The sequence below is a fragment of the Rattus norvegicus genome, chromosome 1 (genome assembly GCF_036323735.1).
Source record: "Rattus norvegicus strain BN/NHsdMcwi chromosome 1, GRCr8, whole genome shotgun sequence".
Classification (NCBI taxonomy): Eukaryota; Metazoa; Chordata; class Mammalia; order Rodentia; family Muridae; genus Rattus; species Rattus norvegicus.
In genome coordinates, this window is record NC_086019.1 from 80056615 (window position 1) to 80083089 (window position 26475).

Genomic DNA, 26475 nt, shown 5'->3' on the forward strand with positions numbered 1-26475 from the left:
ATGTTCATTTTGATGGTAGTATTCTTCTTCCTCAACCTTCCACATCTCATGGCAAATTTCACTGATCCCAGGTGCTTTTGGAGAATAAATTTGGATGAAGATCAGAATAAAGACTTGGGTATAAGTTGTTCCTTCATCCTTGGAGCAGTTCAGTTACCTATGGAGAAAGATTATTTCAACCAGACTCTGAATGTCCTGTAAGTCCATTTGTACTTTTTATGTAAATGACAACTTCCATATTTCTAGAGTATTCTGAGGATGAAGATCAGGTAAATCCTTGAGTCCTCTGTTGTGTTACTAATCTGAACACCACTAAACAAGCTTAATTATTTTACAGATTCAATTCTACTTTCTCCTTTTTATTAATCCAATGAAGGCTTTGTTTTTCTTCCATGTGTCCTCTGATTTAAAGCCTTGAAACTGAGGAAGAAAGGGATATCTACATAGGTCTATCAAGTAATGCCCTTCTAATAACACTTTGTGTTCCACACTAGATATAGATGGCTTATTGAATTTGATCCTGTAATGTTTCATTGAGTTTTATCCCAAGTACTTGCAAATAAATGGTAATAAACTCTGCTTAAAATTCTTCCATCAAGGGTTGGGGATTTAGCTCAGCGGTAGAGCGCTTGCCTAGCAGGCGCAAGGCCCTGGTTTCGATCCCCAGCTCCGGAAAAAACTAAAAAAAAAAAAAAAAAAAAAAAAAAAAAAAAAAAAAAAAAAAAAAAAAAACCTAAAATTCTTCCATCAATGTCTTTCTCCTAGAGTGTATGCTGGTTCCAGTAATATTCGTGGTGCCTCTAGTTATCAAAAACTTTACATACATGTAAATTACTCTCTGAAGTTCATTGCATGTGTTGACTTCTTGCCATCTAATGATTAATCAAGTTTGGAAAGAGGAGATGTTTGCACTCAGAAATTCATACTTTATAGAAATGCCTGAAAGTATATGTTTGTATGTCATAAGCAAGGAATATTTAGGTCATTAGAGGGAAAGACATCAAATTGTTTTAAAAGATAAAGCCTGAAAGACCTTTGGCTGTGTGATATACACTATTCATGTCTAATAACTGGCTTTTGTCTTTCATAGAGTTCAATTTGGCACTCTCCCTTTAGAGTAAAATATATTTGAAACATATGGGATTGAATGATATATTTACATTCCTGGAATAGTGAGGCTATCAATAACAGTGGTGATAGCTTATGTCCCTTGTCGCTGCCATAGGTTACAGTTGTTGTGTGGGACAGTTGCAATATTTGAGAACAGAGATACAGAAATTTTTCATTAGATTTTTGTCACTTTTTTATAAACATATCTACTCTTTTCATGTCTAACTTGGTTAATCTCTGACCCATTTATGATATCTTACGTGGCTTTTTCAGTAATTTTAGAAAATATTGGTGCACATGCTACCAATGTGTTATCAATACTCATTTTAGTGGATTGCTGAAACTTATTTTGAAACACAGCCCTTTAGTCTGCTAGGCTACACAGACAGCTTAAGCAAGACAGTTTGATGTTTCCTAAATTATCACTGAAGAAAGTAGTTTGAGCACTGCACAAAGTTTATTCTTAAATTACAGTTGTATATTAATAAAATGTTTAATTGAAAATTTTGTGTGTGTTAATGGAGAATATCATAAAATTGTCAATTATATGGAATATAGAATGAAAAGACTGCAGGAATACAATTTTTGAAAACCTAATTGTACTTACCTCAAATTTAATCATTAAATATATGCCCATATGTTTATTGTTTATTGATCATATTATATTAAATGAGAAGAATGATAGTCTCCAGTGTCAAGATATTGATCTTTACATAAGCATAAAAACAATATGGTATTATTCCTTTCCCACTGTCTTGTAGCCCACTTCTATTCCAAAAAATAAACATTCCATCAAAAGTTCTATATTATAAACATTTAATAGTGGAAAACACTAATATCACTGGAATTTATTTATTTTTCTAGTTCTTGGTAGGATGCTAGCATTGATTTTTTGTAACTGGAAATGTTGTCAAAGATGTTTACTAGAAATTAAGTTATAATGATGAGAAGTACCCACAATGAATATATTGCATTCCTTTGTAAATAGAATGTAAGGGAATGATACTTGGCTGGTGGGGCAAGCCATTAATCTCTGTAAAAATACATGGCAAAAGTGTATACCTGAACATTTGAAGTGAGTATAGTCTGTAGCAAAGTATCTTATAAAACACTCAGATAAGATTGATTAAGCTAAAAAATGAATGCTGACAGGAGACTGATATAGCTGTCTCCTGAGAGACAGAGCCCAGGCATGTCAAATATAGAGGTGAATGTTAGCCGCAAACCATTGAACTGATAATTTGATCCCAGTTAGAGAATGAGAGAAAGGATTGAAAGTGCTAAAGGGACTTGCAACCCCAGTAGAGCAACAATGCCAACCAAACAATGCTCCCAGGGACTAAATTGCTACATAAAGACAAAGACTGACCCATGACTCCAGATGCACATATAGCAGCAGATGGCCTTGTTGGGCAACACTGGAAGGAGAAGTCCATGTTCCTGCCAAGGCAGGGCAGCACAGTTTAGGGGAATATAGGGGAGCAGTAAGATGGGTGGATGAGAAGGGGAATGCCCTCAAAGGAGAAGGGGAGAGGGATGGCATGGGGAGCTTATGTCCAGGAAAACGGGAAAGGAAATAACATTTGAACTGTAAATATAAAAATCAATATAAGAAAAAATTATTATAGTGGAATAAAGTTTGATGTGGGAAATAAAATAAGAATCTTTGTTCAAAGATAAAAAACAACTGTAAAAATAAAATAAAACACTCAGATATATTGCCCTCTAATGACCTAAGTAAACCTTGATCAAATATATCAAATATATGCACAGACATGTATGATTTACAAATACGTGCTTGATATTTGAATTTATATATTTAGAAAATGTTTTCTTTCACCAAAGGACTGAAAGAAAAAATAACAAAATGAGGGTAAATATGATGGGCATGTTAAGAATATTGGCCACTTATTATATGTGATTCTAAGTACAGGAAACAATGTTGTTGAAGAAATGCTATTATGCACTGATCAATAAACAATGTTTCCAATTCCTAACCAACTCATTTAATTTCACAAGAAAATATGAACTAAATAGCTCTCATAACACACATATTTTTATATTGTTTACTAATTTCAAAATGAAGACATGATAAGAATTATTGTTTTGTCCATATCTATTGTTTGCTCTTTACTCTATGATCAAACACTCAAACCCTGAGATGGAAATCCTCTCTGTAAAAGAGGTAAATACCATATCTTATTCATGGGAGACATACTGACATGAACTTTTAATGTGTTTGCTATTTTCTAGATTATCATTTCAACCCAATCTCAGAAAAAAGCCAGTTGTTTCCATCTTTAGAGATCAGATGGAGAAAATTCTAGTACAGAATAGTGCTTATATTGAGTACAATTGATCATGTATAAACATCTGTCGATAATAAATTCTGTCCTCTTTTACAGAAAAACAACTAAAACCAACAAATATGCCTTGGTATTAGCCTTTTCAATGAATGAAATCAACAGGAATCCTGATCTTTTACCAAATATGTCTTTGGTTATAAAACATACTTTGAGCTATTGTGATGGAAAAACTGTACACCACATAGTTAAAGAAAAATTTTATAACCCTTTACCTAATTACATCTGTAATGAAGAGACTATGTGTTCATTTCTGCTTACAGGACTGAATTGGATATCATCAATAAAGCTTTTTAGAGAGTTGGACGTCTTCTTATTTCCACGTGTAAGTTATCATAGAAAAAAGTTCTTCATATCATTTTAATTAGATATTAAGAAAATTAATGGATGAGACTGGACTTATGCTTATATCAATCTATGTGGTTCCACAGTACTTATTAATGAGACTAGGGCGTAACCTCCAGAAGTTGACAGATTACAGAACAGAGGAAAAGAGGAGGCCATAAAAAATTAAGTCTGGAAAACTCATAGCGCTGAGTGCCTGCAGAAAGAAACAGGAAAGAGCATATGTCAGCAGCTTGACAGCACACCTAAAAGCTCTAGAACAAAAAGAAGCAAATACACCCAGGAGGAGTAGAAGGCAGGAAATAATCAAACTCAGAGCTGAAATCAACCAAGTAGAAACAAAAAGGACCATAGAAAGAATCAACAGAACCAAAAGTTGGTTCTTTGAGAAAATCAACAAGATAGATAAACCCTTAGCCAGACTAACGAGAGGACACAGAGAGTGCGTCCAAATTAACAAAATCAGAAATGAAAAGGGAGACATAACAACAGATTCAGAGGAAATTCAAAAAATCATCAGATCTTACTATAAAAACCTATATTCAACAAAACTTGAAAATCTTCAGGAAATGGACAATATCCTAGACAGATACCAGGTACCGAAGTTAAATCAGGAACAGATAAACCAGTTAAACAACCCCATAACTCCTAAGGAAATAGAAGCAGTCATTAAAGGTCTCCCAACCAAAAAGAGCCCAGGTCCAGACGGGTTTAGTGCAGAATTCTATCAAACCTTCATAGAAGACCTCATACCAATATTATCCAAACTATTCCACAAAATTGAAACAGATGGATCACTACCGAATACCTTCTACGAAGCCACAATTACTCTTATACCTAAACCACACAAAGACACAACAAAGAAAGAGAACTTCAGACCAATTTCCCTTATGAATATCGACGCAAAAATACTCAACAAAATTCTGGCAAACCGAATCCAAGAGCACATCAAAACAATCATCCACCATGACCAAGTAGGCTTCATCCCAGGCATGCAGGGATGGTTTAATATACGGAAAACCATCAACGTGGTCCATTATATAAACAAACTGAAAGAACAAAACCACATGATCATTTCATTAGATGCTGAGAAAGCATTTGACAAAATTCAACACCCCTTCATGATAAAAGTCCTGGAAAGAATAGGAATTCAAGGCCCATACCTGAACATGGTAAAAGCCATATACAGCAAACCAGTTGCTAACATTAAACTAAATGGAGAGAAACTTGAAGCAATCCCACTAAAATCAGGGACTAGACAAGGCTGCCCACTCTCTCCCTACTTATTCAATATAGTTCTTGAAGTTCTAGCCAGAGCAATCAGACAACAAAAGGATGTCAAGGGGATACAGATTGGAAAAGAAGAAGTCAAAATATCACTATTTGCAGATGATATGATAGTATATTTAAGTGATCCCAAAAGTTCCACCAGAGAACTACTAAAGCTGATAAACAACTTCAGCAAAGTGGCTGGGTATAAAATTAACTCAAATAAATCATTTGCCTTCCTCTATACAAAAGAGAAACAAGCCGAGAAAGAAATTAGGGAAACGACACCCTTCATAATAGACCCAAATAACATAAAGTACCTCAGAGTGACTTTAACAAAGCAAGTAAAAGATCTGTACAATAAGAACTTCAAGACACTGAAGAAGGAAATTGAAGAAGACCTCAGAAGATGGAAAGATCTCCCATGCTCATGGATTGGCAGGATTAATATAGTAAAAATGGCCATTTTACCAAAAGCGATCTACAGATTCAATGCAATCCCCATCAAAATACCAATCCAATTCTTCAAAGAGTTAGACAGAACAATTTGCAAATTCATCTGGAATAACAAAAAACCTAGGATAGCTAAAGTTATCCTCAACAATAAAAGGACTTCAGGGGGAATCACTATCCCTGAACTCAAGCAGTATTACAGAGCAATAGTGATAAAAACTGCATGGTATTGGTACAGAGACAGACAGATAGACCAATGGAATAGAATTGAAGACCCAGAAATGAACCCACACACATATGGTCACTTGATTTTTGACAAAGGAGCCAAAACCATCCAATGGAAAAAAGATAGCATTTTCAGCAAATGGTGCTGGTTCAACTGGAGGTCAACATGTAGAAGAATGCAGATCGATCCATGCTTATCAGCCTGTACAAAGCTTAAGTCCAAGTGGATCAAGGACCTCCACATCAAAGCAGACACACTCAAACTAATAGAGGAAAAACTAGGGAAGCATCTGGAACACATGGGCACTGGAAAAAATTTCCTGAACAAAACACCAATGGCTTACGCTCTAAGATCAAGAATTGACAAATGGGATCTCATAAAACTGCAAAGCTTCTGTAAGGCAAAGGACACTGTGGTTAGGACAAAACGGCAACCAACAGATTGGGAAAAGATCTTTACCAATCCTACAACAGATAGAGGCCTTATATCCAAAATATACAAAGAACTCAAGAAGTTAGACCACAGGGAAACAAATAACCCTATTAAAAAATGGGGCTCAGAGCTAAACAAAGAATTCACAGCTGAGGAATGCCGAATGGTGGAGAAACACCTAAAGAAATGTTCAACATCTTTAGTCATAAGGGAAATGCAAATCAAAACAACCCTGAGATTTCACCTCACACCAGTGAGAATGGCTAAGATCAAAAACTCAGGGGACAACAGATGCTGGCGAGGTTGTGGAGAAAGAGGAACACTCCTCCATTGTTGGTGGGATTGCAAACTGGTACAACCATTCTGCAAATCAGTCTGGAGGATCCTCAGAAAATTGGACATTGAACTGCCTGAGGATCCAGCTATACCTCTCTTGGGCATATACCCAAAAGATGCCCCAACATATAAAAAAGACACGTGCTCCACTATGTTCATTGCAGCCTTATTTATAATAGCCAGAAGCTGGAAAGAACCCAGATGCCCTTCAACAGAGGAATGGATACAGAAAATGTGGTACATCTACACAATGGAATATTACTCAGCTATCAAAAACAACGACTTTATGAAATTTGTAGGCAAATGGCTGGAACTGGAAAATATCATCCTGAGTGAGCTAACCCAAACACAGAAAGACATACATGGTATGCACTCACTGATAAGTGGCTATTAGCCCAAATGCTTGAATTACCCTAGATGCCTAGAACAAATGAAACTCAAGACAGATGATCAAAATGTGAATGCTTCACTCCTTCTCTAAAAGGGGAACAAGAATACCCTTGGCAGGGAATAGAGAGGCAAAGATTAAAACAGACACAGAAGGAACACCATTGAGAGCCTGCCCCACATGTGGCCCATACATATACAGCCATCCAATTAGACAAGATGAATGCAGCAAAAAAGTGCAGGCCGACAGGAGCCGGATGTATATCGCTCCTGAGAGACACAGCCAGAATACAGCAAATACAGGGGCGAATGCCAGCAGCAAACCACTGAACTGAGAATGGGACCCCTGTTGAAGGAATCAGAGAAAGAACTCGAAGAGCTTGAAGGAGCTCAATACCCCTTATGAACAACAATGCCAATCAACCAGAGCTTCCAGGGACTAAGCCACTACCTAAAGACTATACATGGACTGACCCTGGACTCTGACCTCATAGGTAGCAATGAATATTCTAGTAAGATCACCAGTGGAAGGGGAAGCCCTTGGTCCTGCTACGACTGAACCCCCAGTGAACGTGAGTGTTGGGGGGAGGGCAGTAATGGGGGGAGGGTGGGGAGGGGAACACCCATAAAGAAGGGGAGGGGGAGGGATTAGCGGGATGTTTGCCTGGAAACCGGGAAAGGGAATAACACTCGAAATGTAAATAAGAAACACTCAAGTTAATAAAAAGCTCTCTTTGTAAAAAAAAAAATTAAGTCTGGCATGGTGGCAGAAAGAAACTTACAGCCTTGAGTGACTGGCAGTCAGAGAGTTTCTTTTTATACAAATCTCATTAAGTAGAGATTGATTCATGTTGTTCCAAAACCTAGAAAATATTTCTGTTCCCAGATATGTTATCATCACCTTCATCATAAGTTTAGGTTATCATTGTTAAACATTCAAATAACACATTTATAACTTACCATCATGGTGGTGTTATAAGTTTTGTTATCAATGATAAACTGGGATTGAATAGAATTTCATTTTATAAACATTTTCTCTATAACCCAACTTTTAATTACCTGGAGTACTTTTTTACAAAGGCATGATGACAAACCATTTTAACCTGGCAGCTCCTGACATTTCAGTGTCACTAGACAGGATGAAAATATCCAATCAAGTCTGTGAACTTAACTGATTTACTAGCAGCAAGTGTTTGACCAATCATTAAGGGTCTGTCCATTGTCATTAGAACTTCTGTCAAAATTTTAATCAACATACTGCTACAGTTAGTATAAATCATTCCTTTAATTATATAATGGTTAAGTCATATCTTTTTGAATTTATTATGTCTTACCTTTTTCATTTGTTTCCTCCTCATAATTTATGAGCAGACATTCATAAGTGAACATTTCTAAGACAGAGGAGTTATGGGATTCTGATACCTCATTATTTCATATCTTTCCACATGATTATTTTTCCATCATTTTAAGATACTTTGTATGTTAGAGATAACTCCATTCAATTTAACTTTATTTCTGTCTAATTGCCTCAAAAAATACAACTTATGAGTGTGACATATTTGCAGCAAAATTTCTTGGTTATTTAGTAGGATGAGGTTTTTAATATGATCTGCTGCTAACACTTTCATGCAGCCAATTTGTTTCACATTTTTAAATTTACTTTGATCTCATGATCTGTTTCCCAATAAGGACAGAGACAGATAGTCACAGAGTATTTGGTAGCCTTATCCTCAGAAGGAAAGTTATACCATGTTTATCTGAGTCACATCCTCCAGTAATACCTACAAGTAGGGAAAGATAAGAATATGTGTTCCTAAAAGCTAAAACAGTGTTATGCATCAGACTTACCTGTGAAATGGTAGAGGATGCATTTCTGGATTAAGGGATAAATGCCCTTTCAAAAAATATATTAGCCAAATACCCCCAAGTTGTAAATATATTATAATCTCTCAAATTTTTGAATACACAGATGTCAAGACAAAAACTGAATGACAGAACAGAAGTTATTATAATATGCAAATGTGTTTTGTTATATTTTGACAATAAGCTGTGCTTGCTGTTTCCATTAGAAATGGATGTACCAGGCTTCCAAATTTTCTCCTTTGAATCTGTGATGAGAGGAAAAGTCATAGGTAATCAACAACTGTTTGTAGGTAAATATAATTACAAGTTTTTTAAACTACACTCCACCTCATGCTGCTCTCTGTATTGTAGTTCCTTCAGATTTCCTATGGACCTTTCCATTCCATCTTCAGTGATAATGAACAATTTCCATATGTCTATCAGATGACCCCAAAGGACACATTACTACCCTTGGCAATGGTCTCCATCATACATTACTTCAACTGGAACTGGGTTGGCCTTGTCATCTCAGATAATGATGAAGGCAATCAATTTCTCTCAGAGTTGAAAAAAGAGACCCAAACCAAGGAAATTTGCTTTGCCTTTGTAACCATGATGACAATCAATGACCTTTCATCCTATCATAAAACAGAGATGTACTACAATGAAATTGTGATGTCATCAACAAATGTTATTATCATTTATGGGGAAACAGATAGTATTATTGAATTGAGCTTCAGAATGTGGAAATCTCCAGTTATACAGAGGATTTGGATCACCAAATCAGAGTTGGATTTCCCCACAAGTAACGGAGACTTAAGTCATGACATATTCTATGGGACTCTCACATTTTTACACCACCATGGTGAGATTTCTGGATTTAAAAATTTTGTAGAGACACGGTACCATCTCAAAAGCAGAGATTTAAATCTGTTAATACCAGAATGGAATTACTTTAACTATGAAGCCTCAGCATCTAACTGTAAAATACTGAGGAACTATTCATCCAATTCCTCATTGGAATGGCTAACAGAACAGAAGTTTCAGATGGCCTTTAATGATGAGAGTAATAGCATATACAATGCTGTGTATGCCATGGCCCATGCTCTCCATGAGAAAAATCTGCAAGAGGTTGATAATCAGGAAATAAAAAATGGGAAAAGAACAAGTACTCACTGCTTGAAGGTAGAGTTTCTTTATTTTTTCTATTTTTATTGGATATTTTCTGTCTTTACATGTCAAATGTTATTCCCTTTCCTTCACTTCTTTCCCTCCCCCTACTTCTATGAAAATGCTACCACTCATCCCCATCCACTCACAACACCATATCACTGCTCTACTTTTTCTGTCTCATACAGAATTACTTGCTTTGTTGAGTATAGGCTTTCATAGTAGGATATTTTTTTTTTAATTTCTACAGTTACTCTTATGTCTCCCTTTTAATTTCTGATTCTGTTAAGTTGGATACTGTCTCTGTTCTTGATGATTAGTCTGGCTAACGGTTTAGGTATATCTTATTGATTTCTCAAAGAAATAGCTCCTGGTTTTGTTTATTCCTTGTATAGTTCTTTTTCTTTCTACTTGGTTGATTTCAGCCCCTACGTCTGATTTTTTTTTTGCTTCTGTCTACTCCTGCTGCATCTGTTTACTTCTTTTTTCTTGAGCTTGCTTCCAGGTGTGAGGTAAATTGCTGTCAACCTGATTGTGTATGCAAGTTGTGCCTTCCTTTTCATTACATTCTCAAATGTTAATTTCCTTCTTTATTTCTTCCATGACCAAGTTATCATTGAGTAAAGTGTTGTTCAACTTCCATGGGTATGTGGGCTTCCTGTTGTTTTGTTGTTTATGAAGACCAGCCTTAGTCCTTGGTGATCTGATAGGATGCATGGGAATATTTCCACTTTTTTGTATCTGCTGAGGCCTGTTTTATGAATGATTATATGGTCAGTTTTGGAGACGATCCCTTGAGATCCTGAGAAGAAGGTATATTCTTTTTGTTTTAGGATATAATGTTTTACAGATATCTCTTTATTCTGTTTAGTTCATAACTTCTGTTAGTTTCAACGTGTCTCCATTTAGTTTCTGTTTCCATGATCTGTCCATTGATGAGAGTGAGGTCTTAAAGTCTCTAACTCTTATTGTGTGTGATACAAAGAATGATTTAGCTTTAGTAAATTTATTTTATGATAGTGGGTTCCATTACATTTGGAGCATAGACGTTCAGATTTGAGAGTTAATCTTGGTAGATTTTTTCCTTTGGTGCATATGAAATGGCCTTCCTTAACTTTTTTGATATCTTTGGTTCAAAGTTGATTGTATTCGGTACTAGAATGGCTACCCCAGATTGTTTCTTTTGACTATTTGCGTGTAATGTTTTTCCACCCTTTCCCTCTGAGGTACTGGCTGTCTTTGTCATTGAGGTTTGTTTTCTCTACACTGTAAAATGGTGAGTCATGTTTATGTATCCACTCTGTTAGCCTATATCTTTATATTTGGGAATTCATTACATTGGCGATAAGAGATATTAGGAAGGAATGAGTGTAGTCTCCAGACTTGCATTGGATATTTCCATCTATTATCTTTGTAAGGCTGGATTTGCGGAAAAATGTTTAAATTTGGTTTTGTTATGGAATATCTTGTTTTCTCCAACTTTGTTTATTGAGATTTTTGCTGGGTATAGTCTCCTGGCTGGCATTTCTGTTCCCTTAGGGTCTGTATGGCATCTGCCTAGGGTCTTCTAGCACTCATCTTTATGTTGAGACTCAGATACAATTCTTTTTTTCCTTTTCTATTTTTCGGAGCTGGGGACAGAACCCAGGGCCTTGCGCTTGCTAGGCAAGCGCTCTACCACTGAGCTAAATCCCCAGCCTCTGATACAATTCTTATAGGTCTGCCTTTATGTTACTTGGCCATTTTTCTTTACTGCTTTTAATAATCTGTTTTTGTTTTGTGGATTTGGTGTTTTAACTATTATATGATGGGAAATTTTTTTTTTTTTGGTCTAATCTGTTTGGAGTTCTGTAGGCTCCTCAATGTTCCTTAGGCATCTCTTTTTTAGGTTAGGAATGTTTTCTTCTATAATTTTGTTGAAGGTATTTTTTGGCCCTTTTAATTTGTGAATCTTCACTGTCTTCTATACATATCATCCTCAGGTTTGGCCTTCTTATGGTTACCTGGATTTCCTAAATTTTCTCGGATAGAGCATTTTTATATTTGGCATTGACTTTGACTACTGTGTCAATATTTTCAATAGTACCTTCTGCCCCTGAGATTCTTGTTTCTATATCTTGTATTCCAAGTGAGTCATGTATCTATGACTCCAGATCACTTTCCAAGATTTTCTATTTCCAGAGTTGTTTCCCTTTGTGATTTCTTTATTGTTCCTCTTTCCATTTTTGGATCCTAGATGGTTTTGTTCAATTCCTTCACCTTATTGGTTGTGTTTCCTGGTAACTCTCTAAGGGATTTTTTTGTTTTCTCCTTAAAGGCTTATATTTGTTTTATTATGTTCTTCTGTATTTTTTAAAAGTTGTTATTTATGTCCTTCTTAAAGTTTTCTCTCATTATCATGAACTGTGTTTCTAAATATGAATCATGCTTTTTTGTGTGCTAGGTTATCTAAGACTTGCAGGCCAGATGGATTCTATCCCAGGATCCTCCATGGTTCCTGTCCACTATGTGCTTCTCATGGATCCCTCTTTGTACAGTTATTGTAGCAAAACTGGTGACTCACATGCGGATTTAGGAGTGAGAGCACTTCTGAGAGACCAGTTCTCTCTGGGCAGGTTTTGGGTCCAGAGGCTGTGCAGATGGAGACCACAAGAATCTGTACAGTTTCGTCTAATAGATGATGTTTGATATCTTCAAACACCTAGCCATTTAGAATTTTTCAGATGCACCCACTTAATGAAATCAGAAAGATTTTCCAAAATAGATTGGTTTCTGAACATTTTTTAAAGAAAAAAAATCTAGTGACTGTGATAAATGTGAAAGGAAAATGAAGGCAAAGTTTATTAATTAAATTTTGTAATTTCATAGGGAGCACCTTAATATCCATCATCATATCCCTTCCAATGTTCAATATAAACAGTACTACTTCATGAATTTTCTCTATGTTGAAAGGAGAAGTTTTTATAGATACACATCAGTTGTTTAGAAATCATTTTAAGGATTGGTTTTCATTAGGGTACTCCAGTGATTCTGTCCACAGTGAATCCTCTGGGTAACTTATTTGGTTTCTGAGAGTAATTAAAGAAGAAATAGTGTTAGTAGTCTGTTCTATCTATAAAAATATATTTATAGGTGTGGATGTGCCTTTCTCACTGTGAATAGGTGTATTTGTTTAGACTTCCTGTGTATCTGTCAATTTTGCTTTGGACAAGCATGGTTATGTATCTGTATGACTGTGGATGTGTGCAAAATTTTTTCTATTTATGAATTTCTTTCTATAAGTGTTTCCAGAAAAAGAGTGTATGTTTCTTTGTGTCATTGTCAGATCATATGTCTTAGTGTACCATTATATTTATTTTGTGAGTATTTGTATGAGCTTATACATATTTGTATCTGCTTTACTGTGTATGTGCCTACCTATTTCTTTGGGCTTGTCTTGGTTTTACCTGCCTTTTAGTAATTACGTGTGAATCTAAATGTCTCTGGGTATAAATATCATTCAAGACTGGTGCTTAGATTTTATACATCTCCCTGTGTGTTGCTGTATTTCTGTATTTGTGTGATTGTGTATGAATGCCTGTGTGTGCGTGTGTTTATATGTGTGCAAGTGTATGTATTTTGTGTAATTTCATATCTGTGTGCATATATACATATAAATACATATATATATATATATATATATATATATATATATATATATATTGTGCCTGAATATATACATCTGTGTATCAACACATATATATCTTTGTGTGGAAATATGTGAAGAGCTGTATTATTTGTGCTACTCAGAAAAGCTATGAGCCTCTCTATGTTTTAATGTGTTTGTGTGTGTGTGTTCACGCATGTGTGTGTGTGTGTGTGTGTGTTTTGCATATATCTGTTTGTTTCTCTATTTTTGTCAGTTTGTGTTCGGTAGTACTGTCTGAGAGAATAGAAATTTTTGGATTATTATGATAATTGCATTTTTAGAATATTTTATTTTTTTATTTTATTGGCTATTTTAAATACATATTTTAAATTTTATCCCCTTTCCTATTTTCCCCTCCAGAAACCTTTTAACCCACACACTCCACCAGCTTCTATGAGGGTGCTCTGTCACCAAACCACCCACTACCTCTCAACTGCCTAACCTGACATTCCCCTATACTAGGGCATCAAGACTTGACTGTAACAAGGGCCTCTCCTACAAGTAATGCCTGAGAAAGGCATCCCCTGTTACATTTGCAACTGGAGCCATTGGTCCAGGCTTGTGTACTCTTGGGATGGTGATTTAATCCCTGGGACCCTATGAGTTCTGGAGTTCATGGTCTCTTGATATTGTTGTTCTTCTTATGGGGTTGCAAACTCCTTCATGTCCTTCAGTACTTTCTCTAACTCCTCCATTGGGGACCATGTTTTCAGTTCAATGTTTTATTGCAAGCATTGGTCTCTGTATAGGTCAGGCTCTTGCAGTGCCTTTCAAAATACAGCTAAATCAAGCTTGTGTCAACAAGTACTTCCTGACACCCATAATAATTTCTGGAATGGTGTCTGTATATAGGATGCATCCCTCAAGTGTGACAGTCTCTGGATGGCCTTTCTTTCAGACTCTGCTACACAATTTGTCACAATATTTCCTCCTATGAACCCTTTGTTCCCCCATCTAAGAAGGTCAAAAGCATGCACATTTTTTCTTCCTTCCTCTTGAGATTCAGGTCGTCTTTGAATAATATCTTGATTATTCCTTGCTTTTGGGCTAATAGCCACTTTTTCGTGAGGGCATACCTTGCACATTCTTTTGCGGTTAGATTACCTCATTCAGGATGATATTTTCTAGTTCCATCCATTGACTTCAGAATTTCATGAAGACATTGTTTTTAAAAGCTGAGCAGTATTCAATTGTGCAAACGTGTCACATTTTCTGTATCCACTCCCCTGTTGAAGGACATCTGGATGTTTTCAGTTTCTGGCATTATAAATAAAGCTGCTTTGAACATAAGGAGCATGCATCCTTGTTATATGTTGGAGCACCTTTCAAGTATATGCGCAGGAGTGATATAACTTGGGCCTCAGGTAGTACTAAGTCCAATTTCCTCAGGGACAACCAGAGTTATTTCCTCAGTTGTTGAACCAGCTGGTATTCCAATGGAGGAATGTACGTCTTCTACACATCCTTGCAAGTGTCTACCATAATCAGATCTTAGCCATTCTGACCAGTGTGAGAGATGTTTTGATTTGTATTTACCATATGACTAAGGATTCTGAATACTTCTTTAGGTGCTTCTCAGCTATTCAGTATATCTCCATTAAGAATTCTTTGTTTAGCTCTATAGCACATTTTAAAGGGGTTTTTGATTCACTTGAGCCTAACTTCTTGAAGTCTTTGTATATATTGGATATCAATACTTTATTGTCTGTAGAATTTTTTAAGATATTTTCCCAATTGGTTGTTTGCTGTTTTGTTTTATTGACAGTGTCCTTTATCCTATGGAAGCTTGAAATTTTATGAGGTACCATTTGTTCATTCTTGATCTTAAAGCATAAGTCATTAGTGTTCTGTTAAGGAAATCCCCCCTGTGCCCATGTGTTTGAGGCTCTTCCCCACATTCTTTTCCATTAGTTTCAGATTATCTGCTTTTACATGGAAGATGTTGATCCACTTGGCCCACTCTCTACCTACTTATTCAATGTAGTACTTGAATTACTAGCCAGAACAATTAGGCAAGAAAAGGAAGTCAAAGGAATAAAAATTAAAAAGAAGTCTAAATATCACTATTTGCAAATGTTATGATAGTATACTTAAGAGACCACATAATTCCACTAGAAAACTCCTACCACTCATAAACAGCTTCAGCAAATTGGCTGGATATAATATTGTACAAAGAAATCAGTAGTCTTTCTCTACTCAAAGAATAAACAGGCTGAGAAAGAAATTAGGGAAAAGTCACCCTTCAAAATAGTCACAATTATTAAATATCTTGGTATAACTCTAACCAAGCAAGTGAAAGATCTGTATGACAAGAAATGCAAGTCTCTGAAAAAAGAATTGAAGAATAACTCAGATGGTAGAAAGATCTACCATGCTCCTGGATTGGCATGATTAATATAGTAAAAATGCACATCTTGCTTAAAGCAAAATAGAGATTCAATGCAAACCCATGAAAATACAAAGTCAATTTTTCACAGAGTTAGAAAGATAAATTAGCACATTCATTAGGAATAACAACCACAACAAAAACAGAACAGTGAAAATTATTCTCCACAATTAAAGAACTTCTGGGGGAATCACCATCCCTAAAGTCCAGCTTTATTAAAGAGAAATAGTAGTAATAAAAAAATGCATGGTATGAGTATAGAGGCAGGCAGGTAGATCAAAGGGATAGAATTGACCACCCAGAAATGAACCCACACATCTATGGTCACTTGATCTTTGATAAAGAAACTAAAACTATCCTGTAGACAAAAGACAGAATTTTCAATAAATGGTCCTGGTTCAACTGGAGGTCAGGATGTAGAAAAGAATGGAAATTGATCTAATTTTTATTGGCATGTGCAAAGCTCAAGTCCAACTGGGTAAAGGACCTCCATATAAAACCTGGTAATTTCATGTCTCCTATTGCTTTTGTTGTGATTTATCTTTTATTCTTTAAATGATGTTGCTTTAATTATAATAAATTTTATGATTTAAAGGTATGGTATGCACATTTTTGTGCAATGGTTATCTTTCAGTTAAACTCCTTTCTCAGAAAGACTCACTTTACTAATCCTCTTGGGGACAAAGTGATTATGAAACAGAGAGAGAGAGTGCAGGAAGACTATGACATTGTTCACATTCAGAATTTCTCACAACGCCTTCGGATTAAAGTGAAGATAGGAAAGTTCAGCCCATATTTTCCACATGGTGGACGCTTTCACTTATATGAAGAAATGATTGAGTTGGCCACAGGAAGTAGAAAGGTGGGTGTATATTAACTTACTGATTTATACTACACAGCAGTAGCATGACAATATATTGAAATGAAACATTTTGTCCTATCAGAAATATTATCTAAAATATAATGAATATAAAACCATTGTTCATCACTGTTTGGTATTCTTTATTTAAAGTGAACTATATTCTCTTTATATCATTGCTGTTATTACACAGTATTCTTCTCTGTAACTTAAAGCTCTGGAGCACATTCTAATACAAGTGAGACTAATGTTACATAATACAAGTGTTACATAATGTTACATAATTCTAACACTTTTCACTATACTATATTTTCCATATAATACAGGGATATACACCAAGTTCACTAATGAATACAATTAAAAATTCATATTCAAAGAAACATCAATTTTTAATAAACTTTAAGCTGCACTTCACACTTTTAAGTTAGATGATTGAAATACAAAGGAATAAGTGTACAGAACTTGTACAACAGACAAAGAAATAGCTATTAAAACCCATCATATACAGCAATAACAGCAACCAGAAAAAATAATTTTCAACTATAGATGAATATTTTGGTAATATTCTATAAATGTAATCAATGACAACACAGATTTTTTTGTATTTGAAGATATTCCTTGGTACTTTCAGAAGGTGTGGAGACTCATTCACAAACAAGAGGAGAACTTTTCTTAATAATATTGAAGGAAAACTTAAAATGTGTACTAATAGGGAAAAGGAAATTAGATAACAATATCTTTGATTGATATGTATGCAATAATTATTGAATAAAACCCGTACCAAAGGAAAAAAACACACAACAGAAAGATCATACTCTGAGAACAGAGATAATTTAATCCAGAGATGCAAACATGGTTGCATACATGCAGATTTTTTGAGTGTAATATAGCACACAACATAGAATTACATTATTTTCTGTAAGCATTCAGAAATGTCTGTTAACCAAGCTCAAAATTCATTCAAGTTAAAGAAATAAATCAAGTAATAGAACAGAAGGAACACATAGTGATATGACATTTTCTTTCTTAAACCTCTTCATTATTCATGCAGAGAAAATTATTATCCATGAAAGTCAGAAATAAGAGGTAGTTTTATTGGTTCATGTTTTTATCCAAGTAATTTAGATTCAGTGGTCTGAAAATCACTGTTTCTTGCCAGTCTCCCTTATAATGTGAGGCTAAACCTGCCATATGTGATATGAAAATACTACTTTAAAATAAATTAATATGAAGCATAAACATATGCCCTTTTTGGTACTCTAATTCAAAATAGTCTTTAAAATAGTACAGTGTTAACATAAATTTAGAGAAAATTATGGGGTAAAAAAGAGAAAATATACTCTCATCTTTATTATGAGAACTAATCTACAAATACTTTAAGGTAAAACTCTGTTTCCACAATTTGAAAATGATAGGAAGAACTCTTCACATCTTCAATTAATTTTAAACAGTCTAATTTTTTAATCCAGCCTTTTCCAGTATTTTCAGCCACTGTGCAGCAGTTTGACCACATAAAACACTCCATATTTATCACTTTATTATTTCCAATTATATTAAACCAGTATCTGCATAGTCCACTGTTTATTCTTACACAATTTTTCGTGCTTTAAAATGGTAATTTATTCAAGATCATGTTTCTTATCAGTGACTGAAAGACATGCTGTTCCTCACTCAGATATCTTCAAATACTAACTTGCTTCTTTGTTGCTTTAATTAAACTTGATCATAAGGAATGCAAAGAGGAAGGGTGATTTGAGGTATGACAGTCAAAGAAAGGCAAGTGTGGATATCTGGAGATTGGAACGAAGGGGACGATCTCAAAAGCACACTATTTACTGTATGTACTCCCCACAGTGAGATGGGAAATCTTATATTAATTACTAATTAAAAATGCATGAAAGATATTAGGGCAGGCTTGTTGGCCGAGAAAATATCCCAACTAAAGTTCCCACTGTCTGTTCACAGTACTTAGTGCAAAATTGAAAATAATTAACTAAGAAAACATCAGGCTGAAAGCTCTAGTTTTACACATATCTCACCATCAGATTTTTTTTCTGAATAATAAGACATTGAAAATTATCCACCATTTCTTCAATGTATTTCCAATATTCATAGCTAGTCAGAGTGAAATGGAAATCAGTTGGTATACATAAAACAAGCTCATTAAATTATAATATAATAATATAAAACATAAAGGAAGTAGCTAAAACTCATTACTAGTATGTGTCTAATTTTTTCTCAGATGCCATCCTCTGTGTGCAGTGCAGATTGTAGTCCTGGATTCAGAAAAATCTGGAAGGAAGGAATGGCAGCCTGCTGTTTTATTTGCAGCCCCTGCCCTGAAAATGAAATTTCTAATGAGACAAGTGAGTGTTTGCTGCTCTGATAAATACGGCAAATATATATCCTACTCTTGTGCCCCCCAGGGATTATGAAGTCAATTAAGGACAACTGAAAATATAGGATATATAATTTTTCTAATTTACTAGTTGTAGATATAAAAGTAATTAACAAAGTCATGCCAAAACAACAAACAAACAAACAAACACATATAACTTTTGCCTTGAACCACATATTGACTCATTGAAAATTCATAGCATATTACATTTTCTCAAAAATACTTTAGTAAATAAAGCTGCAATATAAGGGAATTCTCCACAAGATTTTTCACAACCATTAAACTATTGTAAAACAACATGTGCTTTAGATTTTAGTCACAATTTCTAACAAAATTAAAGTAGTCATATTTCATCAATATATTCCTCATATACATGAATATGCACACCATCTACATATAGGGCTCATGAAGGATTGAATGTAATAGAAAGTCTATTGGATTAGATCATGAGACTGCTAGGTACACAAATCCATGTTGTCTTTAAGATTAATATAGAAGACAAAAGTATTTGAAAATTTAAGAGAAAATCCTATATACATAAAATTCTGAAAACCATATTTGAAGCCAGATGTGATATGAATTCAGAAAGTAGAGAATAAAGGTTAAACCTTGATTTAGAATGTATGATGAGACTCAAGCTCAGCATATTACATCCACACCTATTATTAAAATTATTATTTAATTTTAATTTATTTAATTTAAATCATTGTTTGCTAAGGCTTACAATCTGATTTAATTCCCATTATTCATGAAGTAGAACCAAGCAATGTATTCAGAAGTTCTCTTTTGAAATCATGAATTGCAACATTAGGCTATGCTGGAAAATAATTTCTAAAATATACTGAATTTGTTTTAAATGTAAAAACAAAAAAGAATTAATATTTACATCAATGAATTTCAAAAAAGTCCATAAAATATTTCATGATATTAATTTTTATGTGTGTGGGATTTGTAATACATGTACAGGTACACATAAGAGGAAATAATACTCCTGTCATTACATTTTACATGCACTCATGAGACACCAGTGCTGAGATATGAACTCAGGTTTGCTGCTAGACCAAAATATTCTATTTATAGTAAAACCAACTTCTTAGGCTTTTAGGTGACTTATTAAATAATAGCTCACCACAAAGTCATTGTTCTACATAAGAATTCTGAAAACCAAAGACTCACATCACCATAGTCTGAGATGACATAAAAATTAATTTCAGACACAACCACAGTTAATATTGTAGCCATGAAGGGAATTACAACTTTGGAATGGGATGCTATTGCTTAAGAAAGACCATCTGCATTACACTTGCTTAAGGATTCCACTGTTATTTTACTGATTTTTGTTTCTCAGTACTGATTTTTATCCTTGAGTACATTCACAGATACTAAGACACATAGGAATGGAGACGAGACAAGGATGAAAATGCTCAGCATTCCAAATGAAGAAGGGATCAAAGTGAAGTACTTATTAGTACCAAGTATTTACAGAGGTTTTTTTTGTTTTTTTTTTTGTTCTGTTTTGTTTTGTTTTGATTTTTTGTTTTGTTTTCTGGTTTTTCTCCAGTGCTAATATTAGTGAATCTCAGGGACAATAACCCAAACTTTTGTTTACTTATTGGCAGATAAAGAAACATCTGAGTGTTTATTTCTTAAATGTTTTCTACTTTTCAAACATCATTATTATATCTCCTCTCAAGTTTAATTAAAGCAACTTTTTCTTATGACTTATGTGAGGAATCATCTAAATTCAAATTGCAATTTTTTACTTTTACATGAACACATACATATAAATATGTACACATAAACACAGACTACCTGTTCAATTTAGTGTTGCTTTTATGTCAATTACTTAGTTATAGTGATTTCTAAAGTACCTATTATACGTATTGGTGAAATAAGAGTCATAATATGTCACAGGGAACAAATTCATAAAGCAGTCAATTATCTCAGGAAACAGTGAGTGTAGGGTTTTGTATTTATAAAATAAACCCAGCAGCATTGTGGTTTATGAAATTATATTCTCTCAGTTAAACGTTCAAATTGACATCAACATAGAACAGAAGGTGGGTTTGGAAATGTTTTCTTTCTGATAACATTAAATATGATGTAATCAACAATGTTAAATAGACAACAAAATAATTTCTTGCTATTATGTTTCTTTACAACTTTATGAACATTATGAACTGAAAGAAATGCTTTGCAGAAATGTCCTTGAGATTATATTGTCAGCACTGGGGCAGCATTAACATGCTTCTTTCAACAATCTTACTTGAAATACCTTGTCATTAAAGTTTCTAAAACAATACTAACTAAACTCTTCTTTGGATATCAGATATGGATCAGTGTGTGAATTGTCCAGAATACCAGTATGCCAACAAAGAAAAGAACAAATGCATTCAGAAAGGTGTGATTTTTCTAAGCTATGAAGACCCATTGGGGATGGTTCTTGCCTTAATAGCCTTCTGTTTGTCTGTCTTCACAGCTGTGGTATTTTGTGTCTTTGTGAAGAACCATGACACTCCTATTGTGAAAGCCAATAACAGAATCCTCAGCTACCTATTAGTCATGTCACTCATGTTCTGTTTTCTGTGCTCCTTTTTCTTCATTGGCCATCCTAACAATGCTACCTGTATCTTACAGCAAATCACATTTGGAATTACCTTCACTGTGGCTGTTTCCACAGTTCTGGCCAAAACAATAACTGTGGTTCTGGCTTTCAAAATCACAGACCCAGGAAGAATGTTAAGAAACTTCCTGGTATTGGGGGCACCTAACTACATTATTCCCATATGTTCCTTATTGCAATGTATTCTGTGTGCAATTTGGCTAGCAGTTTCTCCTCCCTTTGTTGATATTGACAAACATTCTGAGCATGGCCACATCATAATCGTGTGCAACAAGGGCTCTGTTATGGCGTTCTACTGTGTCCTAGGATACTTGGCCTGCTTGGCCCTTGGAAGCTTCACTATGGCTTTCTTGGCAAAAAATCTGCCTGACACATTCAATGAAGCCAAATACTTAACCTTCAGCATTCTAGTGTTCTTCAGTGTCTGGGTAACCTTTCTTCCTGTGTACCATAGCACCAAGGGCAGAGTCATGGTTGCTGTGGAGATCTTCTCCATCTTGTCATCCAGTGCAGGGATGCTTGGATGCATATTTACACCCAAAATCTACATCATTTTAGTGAAACCAGAGAGAAATTCTATCCAAAGGATCAGGGAGAAATCATATTTCTGAATATTTCAGGGATTCTGTCAAATGTAAACTTGGTATATACCCACCAAGTATTTGTTTACAGTACATGTACACAGTTTTAGAATCACTGTTACTGGTACTTCTAGTGATGCCTAGAAGTATCATATCTACCAATCTTGCATATGTTGTCCATAAAATCTTGCACTCTTTCACCTCCTTGATTTCCTCTGGGAAAACTAAAATTCTCAAATTGTTATTCAAATTTTATTCAACATCATGGTTTCATGGAGATTTGCCCCCTGGTAACATCAAATAAATTTGATGAGGGAGTTGAATCTGTATTCTTACATAGAATATGAGTTCCAGGACAGACAGGAATTACACATCAAAACCATCTATCAAGTAAAATGATCAATTAGACTAAAAAACAAACTAAGGATCAACAAGTATACATTTTCTGATTTCAAGAAGGAGTACATACATGGCAGAATATTGTCTGTTCTTCCAGTTGCTCTTCAAGATATTGACCAATAGTCTTAGGAAAATTCTTTTCTGATCTAAAACAAAAAAATGTTATTTCCAACAGTGGACAGAAGTCTTCAACCAGTGTGTTTGAATTAGGGAATAGTTGGAGGATCCTTAGAAGGAGGGTGACCCATAGGAAGACTGGCAATCTTAAATAACCTGGAAACAAAAATTCTCAGAATCTGAGCTACTAACCAGGCAGCGTACACCAGCTGATACGATGCCCCCAACACATATGCAACATAAGACTACCTGGTCTGGCCTCAGTAAGAGAAGTCTCACCTAACTCCTGAGAGACATGTGGCTGAAGGAATTTGGAAGGTGTGGGGATTGGGTAGGTGGGGATTTCCTCTTCAAGTTGGGGGAGGAGTTATGACATGAGGAAGAGTCAGGGGGAAGATTAGGAAAGGGTTAATGAGTCCACAGTAAAAATAAAATAATAAAACATAAAAAACTAAAACAAAATTGAATTAAATAGGCTTGTAGATATATCAACATGCAATTATATTACAGTAATGGAAGAGATAGGTAAAACTCCTGATATTGATATAAAACTAATTTTTCTTAGAATCTGCCCTAGGTGTGCCATTCTGATTGAGGTCCCGTAATTACAAAATTCTGGAAGAAAGAATTGGGAGGTAGATGCTTTTATTATACGGCTTCCTCAAAAATGAATTTTCCAAAAAGACAATTGAGTTCATGCAGCTGCACTAAATCTTCACATTTGTTAATTCTCTTCCCACAATGGGATACTGTATGGGTCTCAAATGCATCAGCATTAACCAAAAAGAAAAAGAAATAAAGGAAAAATCATTTCCCTAAGTTAGTCTTCACAGACTATTAACCATGTCCCCTTAAGGAATACATTCTGCAGAAACATCCACTTTTTCTCACTGAAAATCTGTGGATGTTGTTATTTTCGCAAAGAAAGATTTGATAATTGAACTGCGTTTTAAGGGATTTCTATGCAAATTTATTATACTAACTGATCTCCTCTAAAATTACATTCATATCATATTTCCATGTTCAATTTTTATATTTATTTATTCTTTTTGACATTTAACTATGAGTTCCTATATATTCTATGGACAACATGTAAGTGAATGAGACAGTGGAGAATAGAAAACGTGAAAAAGGTACCTGTTGGATGTAGGAAATCAAGATTCAAGACCTCTGTTAGATTAGTGAAGAGGATAAATGATTAATTGTAACATTAAAAAAAACTGCTAGTGAAGAGTCTTAAGATTTTATTCACGAACTAGGCACCTACATTGTCTAATCATGATTCCTATTCTTGCACATACATCTTGCACATGCATCAAGAAGCAAGTTGGGAGGAAAGGGTTTATTCAGCTGACTTCCAAGCTTTCATCACCAAAGGAAATCAGGGCTGGAATTCAACCACATCAAGAATCAGGAGCTGATGCAGAGGCCATGGAAGGATGTTTCTTACTAGCTTCCTTCCCCTGGCTTGTTCAGCTTGCTTTCTTATAGGACCCAAGACATCTAGACAAGGAACAGCACTACCCATAATGGGCTGAGTCCTCCTGCCCATATCAGTCATTGAGATAATGCCTTACAGCTGGATCCCATGAAGGCATTACCCACTTTAGGCTCCTTTTTTTCTGTGATAACTCCAGATTGTGACAAGTTGACACACAAAAGTAGCCAGTACACCCATTTAAAAAATTCACATGATATGATATCTGAATTTGGAGATAATTTTTGATCCAATATGTATAAAGTAAAAGGAATCTTATGTTTGATATATTATTCACACCCCATTTACTTTGCTATAGAGCAATGGATTAAAATGTTATTTCAGAGTTAGTCAAAATTATTCAAATTGTGTTGTCATCTATAAAACCAATATTATTCAAAAGATTAATTGTTTAGTGTTCATTATCTTTAAATTGGAAACTAGTATATTTAGCCTGTAATAATTTATAAGGAAATCAATATCTTTTACGTACAATTTTGGCCAGTATGATGCCAAAGCAGTTAAGGCCTTAACACTAAATATGATGAACTGAGTCCACCTCAGAACTATTTAACACAATGAGGAAGCCTAACCCTAGAAGGTGCCTTTTGAAAACCATACATTCTTATATAATATATACCCAAAATTATTACTCAGAGTGACAAAAAATGCTTTCAAATAAAGCAAATAAGAATCAAAAATATTTAGAAAAATAAATACACCCAAATTTTCAAATAATTGTTTTTATTGTTTTATTTAAATGTGTTTGTGTCATGGTATGCATTCATTGATAAGTGGATATTAGCACAAATTCTTGAATTACCCTAGGTGCACAAAACACATGATACTCAAGAAGGATGACCAAAATGTGAATGCTTCTCTCCTTTAAAAGGGGAACAAGAATACCCTTGGGAGGGAATAGGCAGACAAAGTTTAGAACAGAGGCTGAAGGAACACCCATTCAAAGCCTGGCCCATGTGTGGCCCATACATATACAGCCACCAAACTAGATAAGATGGATGAAGCAAAGAAGTGTAGGCTGACAGGAACCGGATGTATATCTCTCCTGAGAGACACAACCAGAGTATGGCAAATACATAGGCAAATGCCAGCAGCAAACCACTGAACTAAGAAGAGGATCCCCATTGAAGGAATCAGAGAAAGGACTGAAAGAGCTTGAAGGGGCTTGAGACCCCATATAAACAACAATGCCAACCACCCAGAGCTTCCGGGGACTAATCCACTACCCAAAGATTATACATGGACTGGCCCTTGGCACCAACTGCATAGGGAACAATGAATAGCCTAGTAAGAGCAGCAGTGGAAAGGGAAGCCCTTGGTCCTGCCAAGACTGAACCCCCAGTGAATGTGATTGTTGCGGGGAGGGCGATAATGGGGGGAATATGGGGAGGGGAACACCCATATGGAAGAGGACGGGATGTTGGCCTGGAAACCAGGAAAGTGAATAACAATTGAAATGTAAAAAAGAAACACCCAAGTTAATAAAGATGGAGAAAAAAGTGTGTGTGTGTGTTTGTGTGTGTGTGTGTGTGTGTGTGTGTGTGTGTGCGCGCGCGCGCGCACAGTATGTTACAAGAGTGCTTGTATGTGTGTTCAAGTACAGCTGCAAGTGAGAGTCATACAGTGATTATGGAGTTAGACCGAGAGACAGGTTTGAAAAACCTAACATGGGTGTAGGAATAGATATCAGATAATCATCATGGACAGTACATTCTTTGCACAGTTGACACAAATGCTCAGGCCCATAAAAATATTAACTAGGCAGTTGAGATACCACTTGGACCTCAAGGGACCCAGTCAACAGTTCTCTGCCCCCAAATCCTGTGGGAAGGAGAGCTAAAGCTTCAGATGGACAGACATGCATGGGAAGCAAGAAGAGACTACACTCTACCCACATTTCTGACTCCAGAGGAAAACACCTAATGCTATCTGGGACCCTGGTGAATGGGGGCTCGGGGAAAAGGCAGCACAGACCCTACTGTTTGCTGCCCTC

General features: G+C 35.3%; 1 protein-coding gene across 3 annotated transcripts; it reads left to right on the forward strand.

The window, feature by feature from the left end:
* Vom2r30 (vomeronasal 2 receptor, 30) lies at window positions 1–22498 on the forward strand. 3 transcript variants are annotated; one of them, NM_001099467.1, is made up of 6 exons: window positions 1–197; window positions 3516–3798; window positions 9136–9948; window positions 16642–16869; window positions 19109–19232; window positions 21594–22498. In NM_001099467.1, the coding sequence occupies exons 1-6, from the start codon at window positions 1–3 to the stop codon at window positions 22496–22498; spliced, it is 2550 nt and encodes an 849-aa protein (NP_001092937.1). The 3 variants fall into 3 exon arrangements, with proteins under 3 accessions (NP_001092937.1, XP_038958749.1, XP_038958747.1); XM_039102821.1 differs by having other exon boundaries at window positions 21744–22498; XM_039102819.1 differs by having other exon boundaries at window positions 3516–3780.
* Window positions 22499–26475: the final 3977 nt, after the last annotated feature.